Source organism: Aspergillus aculeatus, assembly GCF_001890905.1.
Source record: "Aspergillus aculeatus ATCC 16872 unplaced genomic scaffold ASPACscaffold_20, whole genome shotgun sequence".
NCBI lineage: Eukaryota > Fungi > Ascomycota > Eurotiomycetes > Eurotiales > Aspergillaceae > Aspergillus > Aspergillus aculeatus.
Window position 1 is genome coordinate 388,436 of NW_017962995.1, and position 18,942 is coordinate 407,377.

General features: G+C 53.2%; 4 protein-coding genes across 4 annotated transcripts; 2 read left to right on the forward strand and 2 right to left on the reverse strand.

Moving 5' to 3' along the window:
- Positions 1 to 196: 196 nt before the first annotated feature.
- Positions 197 to 1,838, forward strand: ASPACDRAFT_1907754 (putative flavin dependent monooxygenase; the record flags this gene model as incomplete). Its single annotated transcript, XM_020198850.1, has 2 exons — positions 197 to 267; positions 320 to 1,838. The coding sequence occupies 2 exons, from the start codon at positions 197 to 199 to the stop codon at positions 1,725 to 1,727; spliced, it is 1,479 nt and encodes a 492-aa protein (XP_020051812.1). The 3' UTR covers positions 1,728 to 1,838.
- A 23-nt stretch (positions 1,839 to 1,861) lies between these two features.
- On the reverse strand, positions 1,862 to 2,833 carry ASPACDRAFT_81952 (HD domain-containing protein). The gene is made up of 3 exons (XM_020205987.1): positions 2,547 to 2,833; positions 2,124 to 2,493; positions 1,862 to 2,033 (listed from the first exon to the last, which is right to left on the reverse strand). The coding sequence occupies exons 1-3, from the start codon at positions 2,795 to 2,797 to the stop codon at positions 1,932 to 1,934; spliced, it is 723 nt and encodes a 240-aa protein (XP_020051813.1). The 5' UTR covers positions 2,798 to 2,833; the 3' UTR covers positions 1,862 to 1,931.
- Positions 2,834 to 4,385: 1,552 nt separating this feature from the next.
- On the forward strand, positions 4,386 to 8,199 carry ASPACDRAFT_47829 (uncharacterized protein; the record flags this gene model as incomplete). Its single annotated transcript, XM_020202017.1, has 5 exons — positions 4,386 to 4,613; positions 4,679 to 5,459; positions 5,509 to 6,017; positions 6,108 to 6,302; positions 6,355 to 8,199. 5 exons carry the CDS (start codon positions 4,386 to 4,388, stop codon positions 8,197 to 8,199), a joined length of 3,558 nt encoding a protein of 1,185 aa, XP_020051814.1.
- A 1,347-nt stretch (positions 8,200 to 9,546) lies between these two features.
- Positions 9,547 to 16,803, reverse strand: pksP (polyketide synthase alb1). Its single transcript, XM_020196983.1, has 6 exons — positions 16,763 to 16,803; positions 16,035 to 16,678; positions 15,698 to 15,983; positions 12,226 to 15,651; positions 11,410 to 12,165; positions 9,547 to 11,353 (listed from the first exon to the last, which is right to left on the reverse strand). Exons 2-6 carry the CDS (start codon positions 16,319 to 16,321, stop codon positions 9,680 to 9,682), a joined length of 6,429 nt encoding a protein of 2,142 aa, XP_020051815.1. The 5' UTR covers positions 16,322 to 16,678; positions 16,763 to 16,803; the 3' UTR covers positions 9,547 to 9,679.
- Positions 16,804 to 18,942: the final 2,139 nt, after the last annotated feature.

Consider the following 18,942-nt stretch of genomic DNA (forward strand, 5'->3'; position numbering starts at 1 on the left):
ATATCCTTTCTGCATGTCGAAGTATAGGGTCGAACATCCAGAACAATTACTTGATCAGCCCATTCCCGATGACGGAGCACGAAATTCCCCGCCACAATGTAGTCATCGGCCACTGGAAACCGCCGTGAACTACGGACTATAAGTCCCCTTATCGTCCGCGTCGACATATCCTCTCATCGTGGCCTTTTACAGAACAATGACACGATCAGGACAGATCAGCCGAATAGCCGTGATCGGCGCAGGCCCCTCTGGTCTCGCCGCAGTCAAGTATGTATTTCCCCCTCTAAACTCCGGATTCGACCGCTAATCAACAGCCCAGGTACTTACTTGCGGAGAAATACTTCGAGAAAATCGATGTCTTCGAGCAGAGGGCTACGGCCGGTGGCGTCTGGAACTACACACCAGGTCCTCTGAAGGACAATCTCACAAGCACTGTACCCCAGACCGACCCCCACCAGCCTCCGGAAGGGCCAATATGGCACACATCCGAGGGGCGGCAGGAGCCAACTTTCGTCTCCCCCATTTACGAAGCATTGGAGACGAACCTCCCCAAGGAGATCATGCGGTACAGCGACAAGCACTTCGACGCGAAGACGCAAGTAATGCCCAAGCATGCTACCGTGAAGGATTATCTGCATGACTATGCAGAAGAGATTCGCAGTTTGATCCAATTCGATACCCAGGTCTCGGACGTCCGCAAAGACGTCCTTGGCGCAGGGAGCTGGTCGGTCACCACGAAGAACCTGCGCACGGGAGACACAAGAACGGACTCGTACGATGCCGTGGTGGTTGCTAGCGGGCACTACGATCTTCCGTTCACGCCCGACATCGCGGGCATCAAGCAGTGGAACGAGGCATATCCCGGAGTCATCCTGCATTCCAAGCTGTATGACTCTGCAGAGCAATTCCGTGGCAAGAAGGTCATTGTGGTGGGCAGCTCGGCGTCGGGCCTGGATATCGGGAACCAGATCAGCCCCGTGAGCAAGGGCAAGCTCATCGTGTCCGAGCGAAACCTGTCGCTTCTTGCGTCCTCCGCGGGGGACACCAGCAAGGTGTTTCGTCCTCAGATCGTGGATTTTCTCCCGCCTGACTCCCACCGCAGAGCCGTTCGCTTCGAGGACGGCCACGTTGAGGAGGACATCGACGCCATCGTCTTCTGCACCGGTTATCTATACACATATCCTTTCTTATCGGCGCTGGACCCGCCGCTCATCACCAACGGCCGTCGGGTGGTGAACACATATCAGCATCTCTTCTACATCCACGACCCCACCTTGGTGCTCAGCGCCCTTCCGCAGCGAATCGTTCCCTTCCCACTGTCGGAGAATCAGGCGGCGGTTTTTGCGCGGGTGTTCTCAGGGCGCCTGAGTCTGCCCTCCCAGGATGCAATGAAAGAGTGGGAACAGTCAACTGTTCGGGAAAAGGGCGAAGGGACCCCCTTTCACCTTCTTCCCTTTCCTCAGGATGCGGACTTTATGAATTACTTGCATGACTGGGCGGCAGAAGCCGAGCCCCGGCCGGGACTCGACAATGAAGGCAACGGCAAACCGTGTAATCACTGGGGCGAAAGAGAGAGGTGGATTCGAGGGCAGATCGCGGAGATCAAACGGACGTTCGGACAGAAAGGTGCCGAGCGTGGGTTGGTCAAATCTCTCGCACAGCTAGGATTCGACTTCGATAGATGGAGAAAGGAGCAGGAGAGCCCGGCCGGTGCATCTCGTCTTTGAAACTCATCAAGCCTAGATATCCACTATTTAGAACTTCATTAAACTTAGATAAGCATTGCTACGCGGAATACGAATACAGATTCTACGCAAAACCTTGCTATGACAATGACCGGCCTCAAGAAAAATGGGTAACGAAAGAGATATCTCTCCAGTTCTTGGTAAACCTACCCCGAACCTCTCACAACCCATCATCAACCTTGCAACCTATAGTTCCGGCTCAAACAAGGCAGCCTCCTCATCCCACCACTTGCTGAAAGTGACCAGTCTCTCAGTCCGCTCTTTAGCCATCTTCAGCCCCACGTCCGTCTACAGAGCGAGTCAGCCTCGTCACTTCCCCATGCCATCAAACAATCGCCCCCTCTCCACCAACCAGAAAAAGAAAAAGCAATCACATACCTTCATCATCCCACCCAACTTCACCAACTTCTCATCAATATGAGCGCGCGACCTCTGCATACTCGCATCCGGAACCCTCGCGCCCCCATACGTAAACATCCTGCCCACCCCAATCGCGCCGAGGGCATCCAACCGATCCGCGTCCTGCACCACCGCCAGATCCGGATAATCCTCCAGGACCTCCCTCACCTTCTCGGGGTTTTTAACTTCCGTCGAGTACGAAACATGGTTGACCACCTGCTCGACGTGCTCGATCTCGTCCTCCGCGATGCCTGCCTCCCGGAGCACCACGGCGACTTTGGACACCTGCTCCTCCCCGGAGGCGGACGGCGGTGGGGCGTATTTCTTGTCGTTGACGTCGTGGAGCAGGCTTCGGGGATGCGTAAGAGATGATAGTCCCGTAGAAGGAGGCAGAAGACTTACGCGCTCAGAAGAATGAGGTCGGGCCGGTACCATTCGTGGCGCTCGGACTCGGCCTCGAACTCGGCGGCCAGGATCTTCGAGGATAGGGCGACGACGCGCAGGACGTGCTGGAAGTCGTGGGAGGCGTCGTACTGGCTCATGTGCTGCTGGACCGCGCCGGCGACGGACTCGAAGACCGCGTCTTCTTCGACGAGGTACCGCCCGTAGTTGGATTGGCGGGCTGCCTGTAGGATCTGGCGGAAGGTGTCCATGATGGATTTGGTTGTGGACTGTACTGACTGTACTTGAAAGTGGGCGGTTTGGTGCTGTGGGTAGGTTAGGGTTGCATGGCTTGTGATAGGGGTTTCTTGGGGATATGTACTAACAGAGATTATTCTAGAGATGTTCGAAGAGGATTATGAAGACAGTTTCAATGGTTGGGGGTTACAAATTCGCTTCGAAACTCTGTTTTGTTGTTGCTGTTGTTGCGGGCTTCTTTTTTTTTATTTTTCTCCCCCGCCCGCCCTTTGATAGATCCGATTTCTCCGCATATCTCGATGGGGATCTATTCGGCGGCCTGATTAAAGTGGTCTAGCCTGTCCATGCCTAAGGCTCCCAAGAGGGGCTGTCTGTCTGCAAGGACTACTGAGGCTACTCTCCTACTCAGTTCGGGGTGATTCCAATCCTATGCGAGAACCAATTCTGACTATCAGCCTTAAAATCACGATTCATTCCAACCTTTTTGTAATTGTTTGCCTATTCTGCTTCTGGCCGGCCTCGATGAGCTTAGGGCTAGGGGTAACTAGTAGTCCGGACTGCCCCTTCTCATGGAGCTCCTCACCATGTATCATACAGGAGCAAATTGCGTAAATTAGGGTCTTATTACTAGGGGCATCAAAGCTTGAATAATTAACAAGCCGATACATTACAGGATAGCCAGCAATACTAGAACCCGGTAAGGCTGGTGATACGACTTTGAACAGCTCTATGTCTCTTGGGTCGCTGATACAACACGGTTGATAAGAGACGTTTATGGTTCAGGTGAGGACGATTGATAAACTTGCGCTCTCGATTTCGCAAATCAGATAGATCAGTGGCTAGCAGCCCCAGATGCATATGCTAAGTACGAATGTGATGCTGTACCTGACATGGTGGGAAGATGGACCTGCCTCAATTCCTCTGTGTGAACCCCTCTTTTACCGAGGCAAGTAGAAAGGCTATGAACGAACCGACACAGATAATTGAAGAACCTTCTGAGCGATTCCAACATTGTAATGCTCTGCTTATCCCGGCTTATAGAGGCTGACTCTGCTCTTTCCCTTCGTCCTCAGCCCTAAATGACTATACCCGAGGAGCATCACCGGCCGTTCCGCTGGCATCCCTGTCTGGTCAACCGTCAATTCCAACGGGGGAGCGCAGAATCTTGTGAAACCATCTCGAGGCTAACAGAAGCTAAGACACAAGCTAAGACACAGCTTCAAGAAAGATAATCGATCCCAATCAACCGATCCTTAATCGGTAGCAACCCCGGGGCCTTCTCTCCAAGCTCCGGATGACCGACTGATAAGGACCATCACGTGCCGGGGATCGCCCACGTTGTTCCCGTCGACCTCCTCATCAACCACCACTTTCATTCACTTTCACTGCTCCTCAACCCTCCCCGAAGCCCGCCTACAGCTCCCCTTACAGACTCCTCCCCCAGAGCGCAGTCTCCTAATTGCAACTACGGTCGCTTCTTCGGACTTAACAGCGCTCGGACTATCTCCGCCGCACTCCCTTTCTTCCACCCAGCGTTTTATTGTTCCACTGTCACACCACCATGGATTATCCCACCTCGGCCATGCTTCTAGTCCGCGCATAATGTGGCGCAAGCGCAAACTGTCCCCTCACCAAGACAACAACCACACCAACATATCACGCAAGACACGCTGGAAGGAGAACTATACTATCGTGTCGAGCGACGACTCGGACGACTCGGACCACGAGAGCAATCCCCTGGACGACGACGAATACTATATCAACTGTATACTCGACGAGACGGAGTCTCAATACCTGATTGATTGGGAAGGACCTTGGGAGCCCACTTGGGTAAATTTATACATACGATCTCTCTGTGATAAGGCCCTGTTCTAACTGCTCGAATGTGTCGCCAGGAACCAAAGGAGCACGCCAACGGACTTGCTGTTGAGACCTGGGAAAAGACGAAGACACAGAAGAGTTACGCTCAGAGTGAAGGCACACGTCCGAGTAATACTCCACTGGCGCACTTGTCTTCCTCCCGCTCACAGACGCACAGCGCGGAGCAGCTGGTTACCGACCCTGTTGCCTCCGAACCCTCTCCGGAGCACACCAACAACGACTCGGGTTCGCCTTTGTTTGTCCCCGTCGACGGTACACCGGAGTTGCAGACTACTGAGGCGTACGGTTCGGCTCCAACAAGCCAGTTGAACACACACTGTTCGGCGCAGCCCGAAAACACGCCGCGACCTTCATTCCGCGAACGCCAGTTGCAGGTCTTCCAAGAAGTGCCCGCAACACCCGTCCCCGCCGAACTCCGCCTGTCAAGCGAGTCTCCAGACGCTCGATCCGTAGAACATTTGCGAACGGTGACCCCTGCCGCCAACTGTCAGACGTGGGAAAGCGTTAGCGTGGTGAGTTCTGTCCCGCGCGAGGGACTCTATCAAGGCAACACTGTCGGCTCTTCTGGATCCCAGCGGCCGGTAGATCGGGTAGCAAGCAACCACGCGAGCGCCGTGGATGAAATACCGGAGACGCCATTTGGCCCATTCAGTAATTCCGAGAGTCAAACGACGCGTCCAGCTCCCACGTTTAATAGCGCAAGCTCGCAGTACTCAATAATCTCTGCCAAGAACCCTCTAAGCGCAAGTACGCCGGTCTCGCAGCAGTTTTCAGCACTTCATTATTTGTCGCAAGGTGATATTCATGAATCTAGTCTATTCTATACTGGCTAACCGTTAGACAGGTAGCACTAGCGCTGGTCGCGTAGGTTCTATACCGGAGTCAGTCACGGCGCGTGTTTCGCAAGCCACGAGAGTCTTGTCTGCCAGTAAGCCAAGCTGCGAATTCGCCTCCGTGACGAACACACGGGGATCATCTGTGAAGATGGATGGTCAGGACAAAAAAGGTATGTCTCTAGCGGAGACGATGGAAAAATACAGCCAATTCGAAGGAAGCACTCCGAGGGAGAAGCTCCGGAATGCATATGCCCAGCTGCGAGCGCAGAGTGCGGCACCCCCGGAGCCAAGCGCCACGCCATCTTCGGTGGGTGAGGCTGGCGACATCGAACCATCGCCCGTCGCTTTGCCCGAAACCGCCGCCCCACTCAGCGTGAGGATCGACAAACCCTCGGCCTTTCATCCTGAACATCATTCTCCCGCGGGACCCCCGCCTGTCATCCCCTCGCCACCCCTGGAATCTGCACACATGGATCCCACTCAGCTCCACGATATACACCACGCTGTACACCCCGATGTACATCACGCTGTACACCACGCTATACACCCCGATGTACATCACGCTGTACACCACGATGTACATCACGATGTACAACATGATGTACAGACTATTCAGCCGCATGCATTGTCAGTCGACCATACCGAGGAGTCGATTCCAGGATCTGTTCTGCTTGGTCCATCGGAGTTTGCCATCTCGCTCCCCATGGACTCGAGGGTCAAGGATGATTACGAGCGAGTCCTTACCAGCGAGAGTGATTCAATCCAGGAATTCATCAATGGCACTAGCACACAAGCAGACCAGGTACTATGAAGCAGCCCCCACCTGAGCCTTGTAGAAACTGACCATCCCACAGCGCGTGCGTCTACTGCCCAAAATAAAAGAGGTGTTAGAGCGTCTGAGCAATGTCGCCACCCATCCAGACTTGAACGTCACCAAACATCTCAACGACTCGCAGGCGGACCTGCGGCAAGAGGCTTCATGGGCGGAATACTCAAGTGCCAAGTTCCTGCTTCTCTCCTACCTCGTGGGGTCTACAAGTGATCGCGACCTACACTTGGTCATCATGGTAAATGGCGAAAAGACCCAGAACGTGGTCGAGCGGTTCCTGCTGGGCAAAGGCCTCGCTTATACCCGCCCGCGCGAGGAGATGGGTCCTGGCACGAATGTGGAAGTGTCTCTGGCCAAGGGCCCGCTGAGCTTTGGGGTTCAGTCAACTCGCAATGACGGCATTGTGGAGACCTACAAAGCCCCTTCTACAATCATCGCCCTAGACTCCTCATTCAACACCAAGATCCCCTCGGTGGAACACATGCGGACCACATTCGCTCGCCACGGGCATCTGCTTCCCGTCGTTCGCCTGGTCGTGTCCAATTCCAGCGAGCACATCGAGCTTTGCTTCTCCAATTTGCCCGAGCTCCAGCGTGTGCGTCTGTTGTTGCAATACACCATGCGTCTGAAGAACTCGGTGGGCGACCTCCAGGACGATGCGCTTGGGGTATCTGAAGACGCCGAAGAGCTTGTCTCGTATCTGTCGTCCGACAACTTCAACGCGCACTGGTCGCTACCGGACATTGAGCCTCTGCACATTGTGGATCTGGAAGCACTACAACCCGTGCCTGAGGAGCCACCAAGCCGACCGGATGTTGAGTTTTCACCCATGGCCACACCTCTCCTGCAGAAACGCGCATTCGTAAGTTCCCGCTCACCCGAACGCAAGTTCCCTGAACCTAAAACAGAGATCACACAGACGGAAGAATCCAGCGAGCAAACCGCCAAGCGGCCCAGGATAGAGGAACCGCAAGATGCCAGCCAACTTACCGAGTCGACCAGATTCCCCAGCCAGACCCTCGACGGCGAGCTCAGATCACTGGAGAGCAACCTCGTTCAGCTCCGCAGTTCGCATGCGAACGAAATCCAAAGACTCCAGAAGACGCTCGCTGAGACCCAGGCCCGCCTGCAAGAACGCGACCATGTCCTGGAGCAACTGCAGCACCGCTACGAGACGCGCACCAGGGACTTCCACAAGCTGCGCCGCGAACGGGACAAGCTCGTCGAAGCCAAGACGCTGGCCGAGCAGCGCAGTGAGAAGAGCAAAGAGGAGCTGACCAAGATCAAAGACGAGCGCACGCAGCTGCGCCACGAGCTCGAGCAGGCGCGCGCGGCCCTGAAAAGCGACGCCGGCAGCATGGCCGCGGAGCTGGAGACCGCGCGCGAGGAGATCCGCCGCCTGACCAAGGAGAACAGCGGGCTGGAGCGCAAGGCGGACTACGAGGCCAAGCAGACCGAGTACACGCGCGAGCAGTACCAGACCGCGTCGAACGTCGCGGCGCAGTCCAGCAACGAGAACCGCCAGCTGCGCGACGAGAACGAGTCCCTCAAGCGCAAGGTGGCCGGCGACGCCAGCCGGCTCCGCGAGCTCAACCTCCAGCACGACGAGGCCCGCCACCTGGCCCGCACCCTGGAGCTGGAGGCCGCGCTCGCCTCGCGCGAGGACCTCCTGCGCCGGAAGGAGGAGGAGCTGCGCGAGATCCGCAAGAACCGGCCCTCGACGCGCTCGACGAGCACCCAGCCGCGCAGTCCCAAATGGACGGCCAGCCGCCCCACCAGCCCGGGCATCAACAACCATGGCGGCAACGGTTCGTCTCTGAGCACGGGGCGGGGCAGCGCGCTACGCTTCAGCTCGGAGATGACTTTCTAGTCCAGCTGCTGCAAAGATAGATCGGGGCTACGAATCAACCCTTTCCGGAGAAGACTTTTCACCCTTCCTCACACACCGCCACCCTCCACCTCCACCTTCAAATCCCAACCCCTCCAAATCCTTATGGATGTATACATGCATGCACTAATGCAAGATGCACTACCACCTGACCCCCTCTCCCCCTTTACCGGTACTTATCTCTTTCCTTGCTTCGTCCTGATATCCCTTCCTCAGCCCCCTCATAGCGACACCCTTGCATAGTTCAAGTCCCAAGTCCCCTCAACTCAAATCTTCCACTCAAGCATACCCCCTCTTCAACCCATTAACCCAATCACCTTACACACCCTATACATCACACCACCAAGCCCCCACTCTCCAAAGGGCAAATCCAGATTCAAACCAAAGACAGAACAATGTATGAAACCATCTATCTATCCACCATCTTCCCCTGACACCACGAATCCAAGAATCCAATTGCAAAAGCATAGACCTAACCAACCATCCACCCATCCATCTATCTAATCCACCATCCATCCCACCGCGTCCCCCCGGCCCTCCTAAGAGGCAAATCTAGTTTTAGATTTCGAATTCGATATGGGAGGTGTGTTTTATTCTCGTAGAAGAACTGAACTGAACTGAACTGAACTGTAGCTGTAGCTGTAGCTGTAGCTGAGCTGTAGATGGATATCTACACAATAACAGGCACACGGAGATCCTCGATCCAAGACCGAGTCATCTTGATAGAGAAGTAGGTAGGGAATGGACGGCTGAGCTGGGCGGGGCGGGGCGGGGCGGGGCTGCTTTGTCGTCGAGGGGAGAGTATGTACAGTGCATACAGGACAGCATGATCCAGCCCTCCCTATCTGTCTATCTAGCTAGCTAGCTAGCTAGGATGTCAGTGTCAGTGTCAGTGTCAGTATGTAAAGGGTTACATTACCTCTGGCCCGGTCTCGGGACGTTGAGAGTCCCGTGCTCGGGTTCTGTGTTGGATGGATCGTGCTGTATCGGATCTTGCTCTTGGGAGGGGAGTCTGGTTGTATGCGGTGGGCTGTGATGAAGTAACGGGGTGCGTGAATTAGCCTTAACTGTACTGTTGGACTTGGAGTAAGGTGGGGAAGGGCGGGAGATAGGAGGAGGAAGGAAGGTAGTTCGGACTGCTCTCTCGACTGTCTTTTTGCGCAGTCACCCTCGTAAAAGGCGATAGGCGATGCTGACTACAATATCCTACAAAGGTTGTACCGATCCAAATACTAAGTCGGTTGGCGAGCGTGGACGGAACCTCGTCTGCTTCCAGCTATTTCAACACCATGGACAACCTGACAAGAGTCATTAACGAGGACGAGACAAGCCTGGTAGATCATGTACTTCCATTAGGACTAACCAATACAAAATCGTGACAACCAACAAAATATATCGTGACTATCTAGGGTAACAAAAGCAATTGGTATTATTTGCAAAACAATGCAAGCATCCAGTCATTCTAGTTCGCCAAAGCATGGCCAATGAAGTTCGACAGCTCCTTGGCCTTCGTGCCCAGGGTCATGGTGAAGTGGTTCGCTTCTTCCATGATCGTGATGCCGCCGACGTTGCTCGGCCCCACAAGCGTGTCCCACTTGTTGGGACCAAGGTCGGTACGGTTGTTCAGCAGCCATTTCATTTCCCGCGGATCAGGGCTGCCATCGGCAGCGGGTTCCGGACGTGGATCATTGGGCTTGTTACAGACGCCATCCTTGGCCCAGATAAGGAAGACCTTGGGCATCTTGCTGGCCCATTTAGGATCGTCAAACGGGAGCGGTGCGGCGCGGTACGCATCCAGGGAATCGATAAAGGCCAGGAAGTGAGGGAGGAGCCAGGCCGGAGGCGCGGATCTGCCTTCGCCGAAGAATCCGATTGAATCAAAGAACCGATACAGCCGTGGCGGAAGCTTCTCCAGTCCAATAGGGAAAGGGCTATCGAGAAGGAGGAGACGGTCAACTCGTTCGCCTTCTTCGAGAATCAGGTAGCGGGCAGCATCGTAGGCGCAAATGCCGCCAGCCGACCAACCGCCAAAGTTGTAAGGGCCCTTGGGCTGTCTGCGCCGCACCTCGGCGAGATAAGGGAAGGTAAGCTCTTGGAGAGGGTACTTCAAGTTTTCTGGCGTCTTCATGTAGGGGCAGTTGAGCCCGTAGACACAGACGTCGGGACCAACCCGGGGAATCGTTGCGTAAGATGTGGCCGAGCCGGATCCATCAGGGAACAGGAACAATGATTGCGTAGCAGTCTTGGGATTGCCCTGTAGGACAATCGAGGTTGCCGGGGGGTGTTGAGCAGCACGCACATTGATATTCGACTTCCTCGTCGGCAGCACCTCCGGAAGTCTTATAGGCTCCGGGATCGGCGCGGCCTTGGGCTTCAGGTCGAGAGCAGTCTCCACCTCCTCGAGAGTTTGATGCTCGATAAAGAACTCGCCTGGGAGATCCATGTCCAGTGTTTCACGGATCCTGCCTAGGACATTGAGGGAGAGAAGAGAATCCATTCCCATCTCACCCAAATTCTCATCTGCCTTGAGCTCATCCTCAGCCACACCAATTTCATCCGCGATGATCGCACGAATCTCCTTCATGGTAGCATGCTGGTCGACCTCGATCACCATCTCCTTTTCGTTGGGAGGAGAGTCAACTACCGGGGAGCTTAAACCCGACTCGTCCGAACCATCATTGAAAGAGAAGCTCGACTCTGGATCACTGGTAGACCCGTCGCTGCTTTCCGAAGGGCTGATCTGAGCTATCAATCGCTTGAAGTCCTTGACGGTCGGCTGGTCGATGAAGACCGACGAGTCCAGATCAAGGTTCAGCTCTTCACGGTACCGTCCGGTGATATTGAGAGATAGCAAAGAGTCCACTCCATAATCGGCGAAGACCAAGTCGTCCGAGATCTCGGACTCGGAGAGGCCTACTTCAGCTGCAAGGATGCTGAGTGCCCGCACGATAACGCTGGGTCCACTCGACTTCAGGAGTGATTTCGTGGGTGTAGGAGCTTTAGCACGGGTCTTGTTGCCTGCAGCAGGCACGGGCTTCTGGATCACACTTGCAGTAGGACGAACGGGGGCGGAGGCTTTGGCAGCTCCAGCGGGCGGAAGCACAGTGTCGAGAATCTTACGAGGCAATGCTTGGAACTGTTTGAAATGTGGTCAGCTTCCTGCAAATATGACAGCACGACAATGGGGCTTACTTGAACAGATCCGTAAACAGCGATGATCTCGTCGCCCTCGAAGACGTAGACGTCACCAGCCCATATGGAGTTCTGCCAGGGCTGCATTCTGACGTAGGTCCTGTAGGTGGAGTCTTTAGAGAACTTCTTCAGACAGCGCATCGAGTCCCAGCCATGGTTCACGAAAACTTGCGACTTGGAGTCGGTGCCGTCACTCGCGTTCATGATGAAACCCGACAAATGCCCAAAACTGTCGATCCAGAATGGATTCCTATGGAAGTCTCCCGCCGGAGCTTCAAACTGCACCCTTGCGGTGGCTTCGTGATTATCGCTGTCTAGAATGACTTCGCGGATAGATTTGAAGTTGTCATCGTAGTCAACCAAGGTAGCGAAGAGCTTGTACACCATGCCCCTCTGAAGCCTATGCGCTTCTCCGTTCTCTGCGATTTCATGCAGACGGTCAATGCTCCTCTTGATGAGGTAGGACATGCGCTTCCACTCTTTCTGTGTAGCAGCACAGTCAAAGAATTTCACCGTGCATGTTGCATGTTCAGCGGTCTTCTTTCCTTCCGTGGTGACCGAGTAAATCTGGATAGACACACGTTGCTCCGCCCAGGTTGCCGTTGCAGAAATTCTGAAAAGTTGCTGGCCACCTTTCGCTATAAGTGTTTTGGGAACAGACACGTCGGCCACATCAAGACCCATGTCCTTGAACTCAGGCTTATACTTATTGATTAAGTACTCTGCAAGCGTTTGAGCAATGTCGGCATAAAGAGACTGTATCAGTGGTTAGCGCAGCTGTGGTGAGACGAGAAGCCAAACATAACGAGCACTTACTGATGGGCAGAGATTGGCTCCGTTCACTTTGTGTCCTTGAATGACGCGGCGAAGCTCTGGATGGTCAAGGTCATTCTCAACGACCACTGTGGACGTGTCCCCCTCATTTCGAGTCTCAATGACCTTTTGAGCTGCAGTGGTGAGATATTCGTACTTTGGTGCAGTCTCAATGGCTGCAACGGGCGCTCCCTTAGACAGACAGAAATTATTGGTGTACGGGATCCAATAGTTCTTAAGATCCCAGTTGTAGGCAGGGAGACGCAGTACTTGATGAGAAGAGCTGAAGTCTTGATGGTACTGTTTCCAGTTCAGATCAATGCCCGCCAAGTGCAATGCAGACATGCTACTTGAGAGGACCTTCCATGTATCCTCCTCTCGTCGAAGAGAGGCAATGGTGGTCACCTGGGGCCCAAGTGTTGCCTTGATCATCCCAGAGCATATGGTGTGAGAACCGAGTTCAACCCACAGCGTCTTGTCATCGGCTAATTTTGCGTGCCTAATTGCTTCCAGCGCGCCAAGGAAGTTGACAGTGCCCCGACAATGGTCCTTGAGGTACTTAGCTCCGAGAACATGAGCATTAGCCTCTGTGATGACCTCACCAAGGAGGGCCGAGACGAAAGGAGTTGTGGGTTTGTGGAATGTAACGCCCTGGGCAATAGCCTCAAATGTGTCCAAAATAGGATCAACCTGCGGGGAGTGAAACGCGTACGGGACCCGTAGTTTGGTTGCCTTGACGTTCTCAGTGGAGCATTTCTGAGCCAAGTCCTCGATGTCCGAGGCAAGGCCACTGATGACAGTCTCGGCCGGAGCATTGACACAGGCGATCGTGTGAACATCATCCCTGAGGAAGTGCTTGATCTCGGCGAGTGAAGCCCTGATTGCCAGCATGGAATGGGTTCCAACCTCGCATTTCTCGGTGAGCAATTGTGCTCGGCGTCCACATAGGTAAATTGCGTCACTTGTTGACAAAATTCCAGCGGCATTCAGGGCGGCATAGTCGCCAAGACTATGACCAAGAACGAAAGCCGGCTTGACACCCAGACAACTCCAGTAGCTGATCAGGGCCATCTGGACGCAGCATGTGCCCACCTGCACAACCACTGGGCTCAATTCTTCGACAGGAGTAGTACCATCGACAAGAGACAGAATCGAAGGCAGCCCTTGACTCTGTGCGATGCAATCAAAATGCTCGATTGTGTCCCGGAATGGAGAGCAAGTATTGTATAGCTCTTTGCCCATTCCGGTGTATTGAGCTCCCTGACCGGTGAAGACAAAGCCAATGCCTGGAGTCTTCGCTGGGACAGCGGGAAATGTCTCGCGCTGAGCGGCAGCATGCAAAGCCTCACGCAATTTCTGCAAAGTCGAGCCAACAGCGGTGATTCTGAAGGGGTGGTGAATCCTGCGAGCAGTGGTGGTATAAGCCACGTTGGGAATCAACTCAGACTCTTTGACTCCGAATGAGTTGGCGTATGAGTCCAGGTACTTGATCAGAGAGTTGACGTTCTCTTTCAAAGCAGTCTGGGACCGAGCTGAGACTGCAACAACGTGAAATGATCGAGGGTCCTGACTAGTCGTCTCAGGGATCGGCCCATCTTCGATGAGCAGGGCGGTGTTGCCACCAGCGGCGGAGAAATTATTAACAAAGGCGCGGCGCTTTCCAGAAGCTGGCCGGTTCCAGGGAGTAGGCTGGAATGCAATATGAACATTACGCTTTGCGAAATCAGTGGGGAAGTTGTGGTTGATCTTGTTCTTGATACCGCAGTGAGGTGGGATCTGGTTTTCTCTCATCATCATGAGGACCTTGACAAGTGCTGTTACCCCGGAAGCGGACTCTCCATGTCCTATGTTGGACTTTGCAGAGCCCAGGTGAAGGGATTGCGTCGGGCCACGGCGATAGTCAGGGGCAAAGACATCGAGAACAGACTGCATCTCGACCGCATCTCCTGCCTGTGTGCCTGTACCGTGCATTTCAATGTAGCTAACATCTTTCGGGTCGACATTCGCTTCGTTAAGCAGTTTATTGAAGATGAATGCTTGTGCTCCCACGTGGGGGCGGGTGATAGAGACCGACTCGGCGGAGTGGTTGGTGTATGCCCCGTTGATGATGCCGATAATCGGGTCGTTATCTGCTTCTGCATCCTCAAGTCGTTTCAGCACAATGGTACCAATACCATCGGCTCTGCAATATCCATCGGCGCCGTCGTCAAACGTGTTGCAATTACCCTTAGTAGACAGGAAATGCCCACGATCCAAACCAGCGTGATTGTCCGGGTTGGTCAAGATATTGACACCGCCCGCAATAGCGGTGTCACAATCGTTCCTCCAGATAGAATTGCAAGCCACGTGAATGGCCGCAAGACTGGATGAGCAAGCTGTATCGATGCTGACACTGGGACCACTAAACTTGAAGTAATAATTGATCCGGCCAGGGGTGAAGGCACGATTGCCACCCGGGATGAAGTAGGTATCAATATCTTGCCCACTGTTGATCTCACGATAGTCATCACTGGTCATCCCGTAGAATATTCCGACACGGTCTCTTTGGGTTGATGGAGAGCTATCGGGAATGAAACCAGCCATTTCAAGAGCTTCGTAAGCTGTCAGGAGAGCAAGGCGCTGAGCCGGGTCAGCCTGAAGGGCTTCTCTTGGCGACATGTTGAAGAACCGTGGGTCAAATAGTCCAGGTTCTTTGATCCAGCAACCGTACTGTACTTTACTTGTGTTTCGTCTGGCGCCAGTCTCGTCATAATGCGCCTCAACATCCCAGCGATCAGCAGGAACCTTACGGTGCACATCAAGGCCCTTCTGCAGAATTTCCCAGAACGCCTCCGGACTCTCGGAGTCGGGAAACCGACCCGACATACCAATAATGGCTATTTTGGAGCATTCGGTCTTTCCGCTCATATTAGGCTTGTCTGTTGTAGATATATCCCCGATTCCGGTTTCGAGCGAGATATTTACGATTCCAGCCTTCTTGAAAGCAGTGTGAAGGCTTTGTGTGGCACTGGTCGAGATGGGGATAAGCTGGCATGACTGGCTGTTTTCTGATTCAACAATAGAGATGCATGACTCTGTGACCTTATCCCAGCAGAGTCGACGCAGTAGGATTTCTTCAATGGCGACCTGCAGAACCTCCTTGATCTTGCTGGCCCCGATGGGTGTCCCGGTGTTGCTGGACAACACAGGTATATGTGTCGTGTAATGCGCGAGACGTTCTTCGGGGAATGATTCCAGAATCCGGTCCACATCTCTGCTGTCGTATAAATGCGGAGCATGGTATGGCCCGTGGATCAGCACCCTGGTATGTTTGTAGTTCCTTGCAAGACCGTTCTCGATGAATGCGTCAAGGACAAGTGGAGGCGCGCTGATCGTGACTCCATTCGAGCTCACTGCGCTGATGTAAGGCCTTGACGACGGGGGGATTGCCTGCAATGGTCAGTACTTTGATGATGTTGAGAGCCACTAGTCTTACAGTTTTGATGCTATACTCTTCGATCAAACTAAAGGCGCTTTCCTCGCTCAGTCCCGAAACCAAAACGGACCATGGCGAAGCACTTGCTTCAGAGTCGACAAGCTCTCGAACACGCAAGACACATAGTCCGAGCCGCAGGGCAACTAATACTGCTTCCACAGCGGCGGGCAGGAGCTCTCCGACGTTTCTCGAGGCACTCACAGCCGCACAACTGAGAAGCCCTGTACACAGTCCAACCAGCTGGCAGCCCTCTGATGGGTACGCATTCCCCAAATCTCCATAATAGCTTGAGGCATATTAGAGCGATCGCTGTGGGACTGGAAACGATGATACTTACTTGATAAAAGACCCCAACTGATAAATACACGTAAAAGCGCTCTCGAGGACGGGGCTCGGCCCTGATTCACGGTATCTGGCGAGCAGATCTATAAGGCTTGTGCAGCGGGGAAATATTTTGCGCTGGGCTGGTGGCAGCTTCGAGATCTCTTGCCGCAGTGCGTAGAACGATTGTTGGAAGAAAGATTGAACGATGGTATTGTTTTTGGCTTGGATAAGACGACGCAGACCTGTTTCGAAGTCGCCGGTCTGATCTCCAAAGAGGTAAACACGGTACGGGCCCTCCATTGTTAGGAGCGGCGTATTCTTCACCAACAGAATTAGATTGTTGAGCCAGAAATCACCATACTTGTTGGCCCCATGTTGAAGGGCAGCAAGCTTTATACAGAGATAGAATTACCCAGCATCCCAGAGTGGGGGGAGCGTGTCTCATCTGCGGCATGTTCAGAACTGGTTAAGATGCATTCCCTGCGCATCTAGGGGGCCAAAATCTGAGCGTTGATGCCATCGCGTTGACCCCAGTGCGTAGCATTGCCACATATCCAGCAAACCATGAGGTCAGCAGCGAGTGACAGAATTGTTCTCGAATCCTGTATGGTACGCCTTTCCCCTTCATGGCTAATACCATATCGGTATCATTTGTAACTGAAAGAGGAGCGTGAGCGGATGCCACCGTTACTGTGGGTCGAATAGTATCCCTATCCGAGGGGGTTGGTGGGGACTCCATACTTCCAAGTATAAGTCAGAGAATTCTAGACTTACTAAAATTGCCCTCGGTAGGAAGTGTATGTGGGCTCCCTGCACCAGCACACTTGCAGCATGATCGTCAAGGGGTGAGGTACCATTGTCTTAACCCCTGCTTCCACGGCTTCCATGGCTGGGTAACCAGCGTAGGCAGCCAAGTATTTGGTAAAAGGTGCTGCAGTAAACTTCAGGGTCCAGTGATCGCATCGTGGCCATGGATGGGTGGGCTTTGCGCGGGGGGGTAAAGAAAGACAAAGAAAGACGAAGCAAGTATATTCCGACAGAGGAAAGTCGTTGAAACCGTATTTGGCGACGATCAACCCGTGGAGTTTGCATACGATCACGTGTCAATGCCTTCTTTTGGTTGTTTGGACACCGCACCTAATCACTACTACCTTCTCCTCTTGTCCGCTCCTCTCCTCTCCTCTCCTTTCCTCCCGAGTCCCCTCGCTTTACTTCCTCATGGAGCATGAGACACAAAATTCCACGGCACAGGCCGTAAGATTTCTGGCTTGGCGGAATCTGTGGAGTTTACCGGGAAACATGCCTAAAACCTGAGGGTGCGTGCCTTGACGGCGACCTTACCAGCCTTGCTTTTGTTGACACCGCCAAAAGATATGATCGATCGATGAACTGAATCAGGGGCGTGGAATGTCACTAGCAAGGCTTATTGATGTCATGACCAGACCCAAGCTCGAATCATGATTACAATATCAAATAACCCGCCCGTCATGAGCTTGGCCCAGACAGCCACAATGAGACAACCCATAGAACAAATTGCTTGTCATGGAGTAAGCAATCCCTGGACTGTCGTGGTCATAATATGACGGTTCATATCGACCAAGCCATGCTCAGCGCGCAATTCTTCCTCGATGAGTACGTGACATAGTCATCAGCAGCTCATGGGAAATACCATTCTTGCTAACAGTGAGAAGGTATTCCAACCCCTAGGCACCCGAGTTTCTCCTCCCGTCAGTGGCCGGATAGATTGTATGCCATTGTAGGATTCCTCAGAAAGTTACCTTCCTGGGAAGCTGCTGGACTTGATATCCGGGGTACTTATAGCTCAATTTGTCCTGGTTGTCAAGTATGTTGGCCTTTGAACCACGAGAGAGAAGATGGGCAATATCTTAGAAAGAGGTTAATCGACACTGGTAGCTACCGCCTACTTTGATTCTGTCGACTTCTTTGAACCTCCGCATCTGCAATGACGGGGTAGTCGTTTGTTAAGGAATATTCTGTTTCTGATCAAGGAAGGCTCTATTGGTTAGGTATACCGTTCTGCGCACCTAGTAAACCCTTCATTAAGCGGGCTTCATGGACTCGCCTTTGCAAATGCTTCCCCAACTGATCTCGTAAACAACCTGCTTTTGATTAAAGGAAAACGGCAGCAGTTTCAATTTAAGGTAGGGTCAAACACAACCCTCCTGAAGTGACCAATGTTGTTGTGTCACAGATAAGATCAAAATCTCTGTGTGACAGCTCATATCAAGCAACATAATCAATTGACAGCACTAATGCGCCACATACCAAATTGAGCTGTATGAATGACACATCACTATAACATCTCCGCTGTACCTTGTCGGTCCTGATGAAGAGGTCCGGTTCTCTGGTCGCTACATCGTACTGCAGTGGGCCTGATGCCAAAGTGCCAAATGAGAGGTGCAAATCCATCTTCTAGGCATCAGAAATCCGCCCTGAATTTGGCTTCCAGACTCAGGCCATGAGAAGCTAGAGTTCCTCTCTAATCAAACTTGGTCAACATTAACGGCTCCGCATTGCTACAGCCGTACAGAGCCGGTTGCTTCCAGGTAGGGTCTGGTCGTGACTGCCAAGCACAGAAACATATAATGTCCCTGTGATGAAAGTTGAATCGGTCACAACAGCAGATCGGACACAGGGATATATCATCAACATTCTGGAAGACCCTAGTCCAAGTATCGATGGCCAAACTGGTTTTTCACGAACTGCCCTTGACAACGAGGCCAAAGCTAAAGCATCAGCGAGAGGAAACATAGAACGATCATAAGACTACCCTCGAAGCTTCAAGGCTTGTCTCATGACGTGCGTGTCAGAGAGACTAGCTTGTGCTTGATTTGCGCCCGCAAATTGAACAACATTGGCAGCATTCCTGCCTAGCCAGGCATACACAACGTTTAGCACAT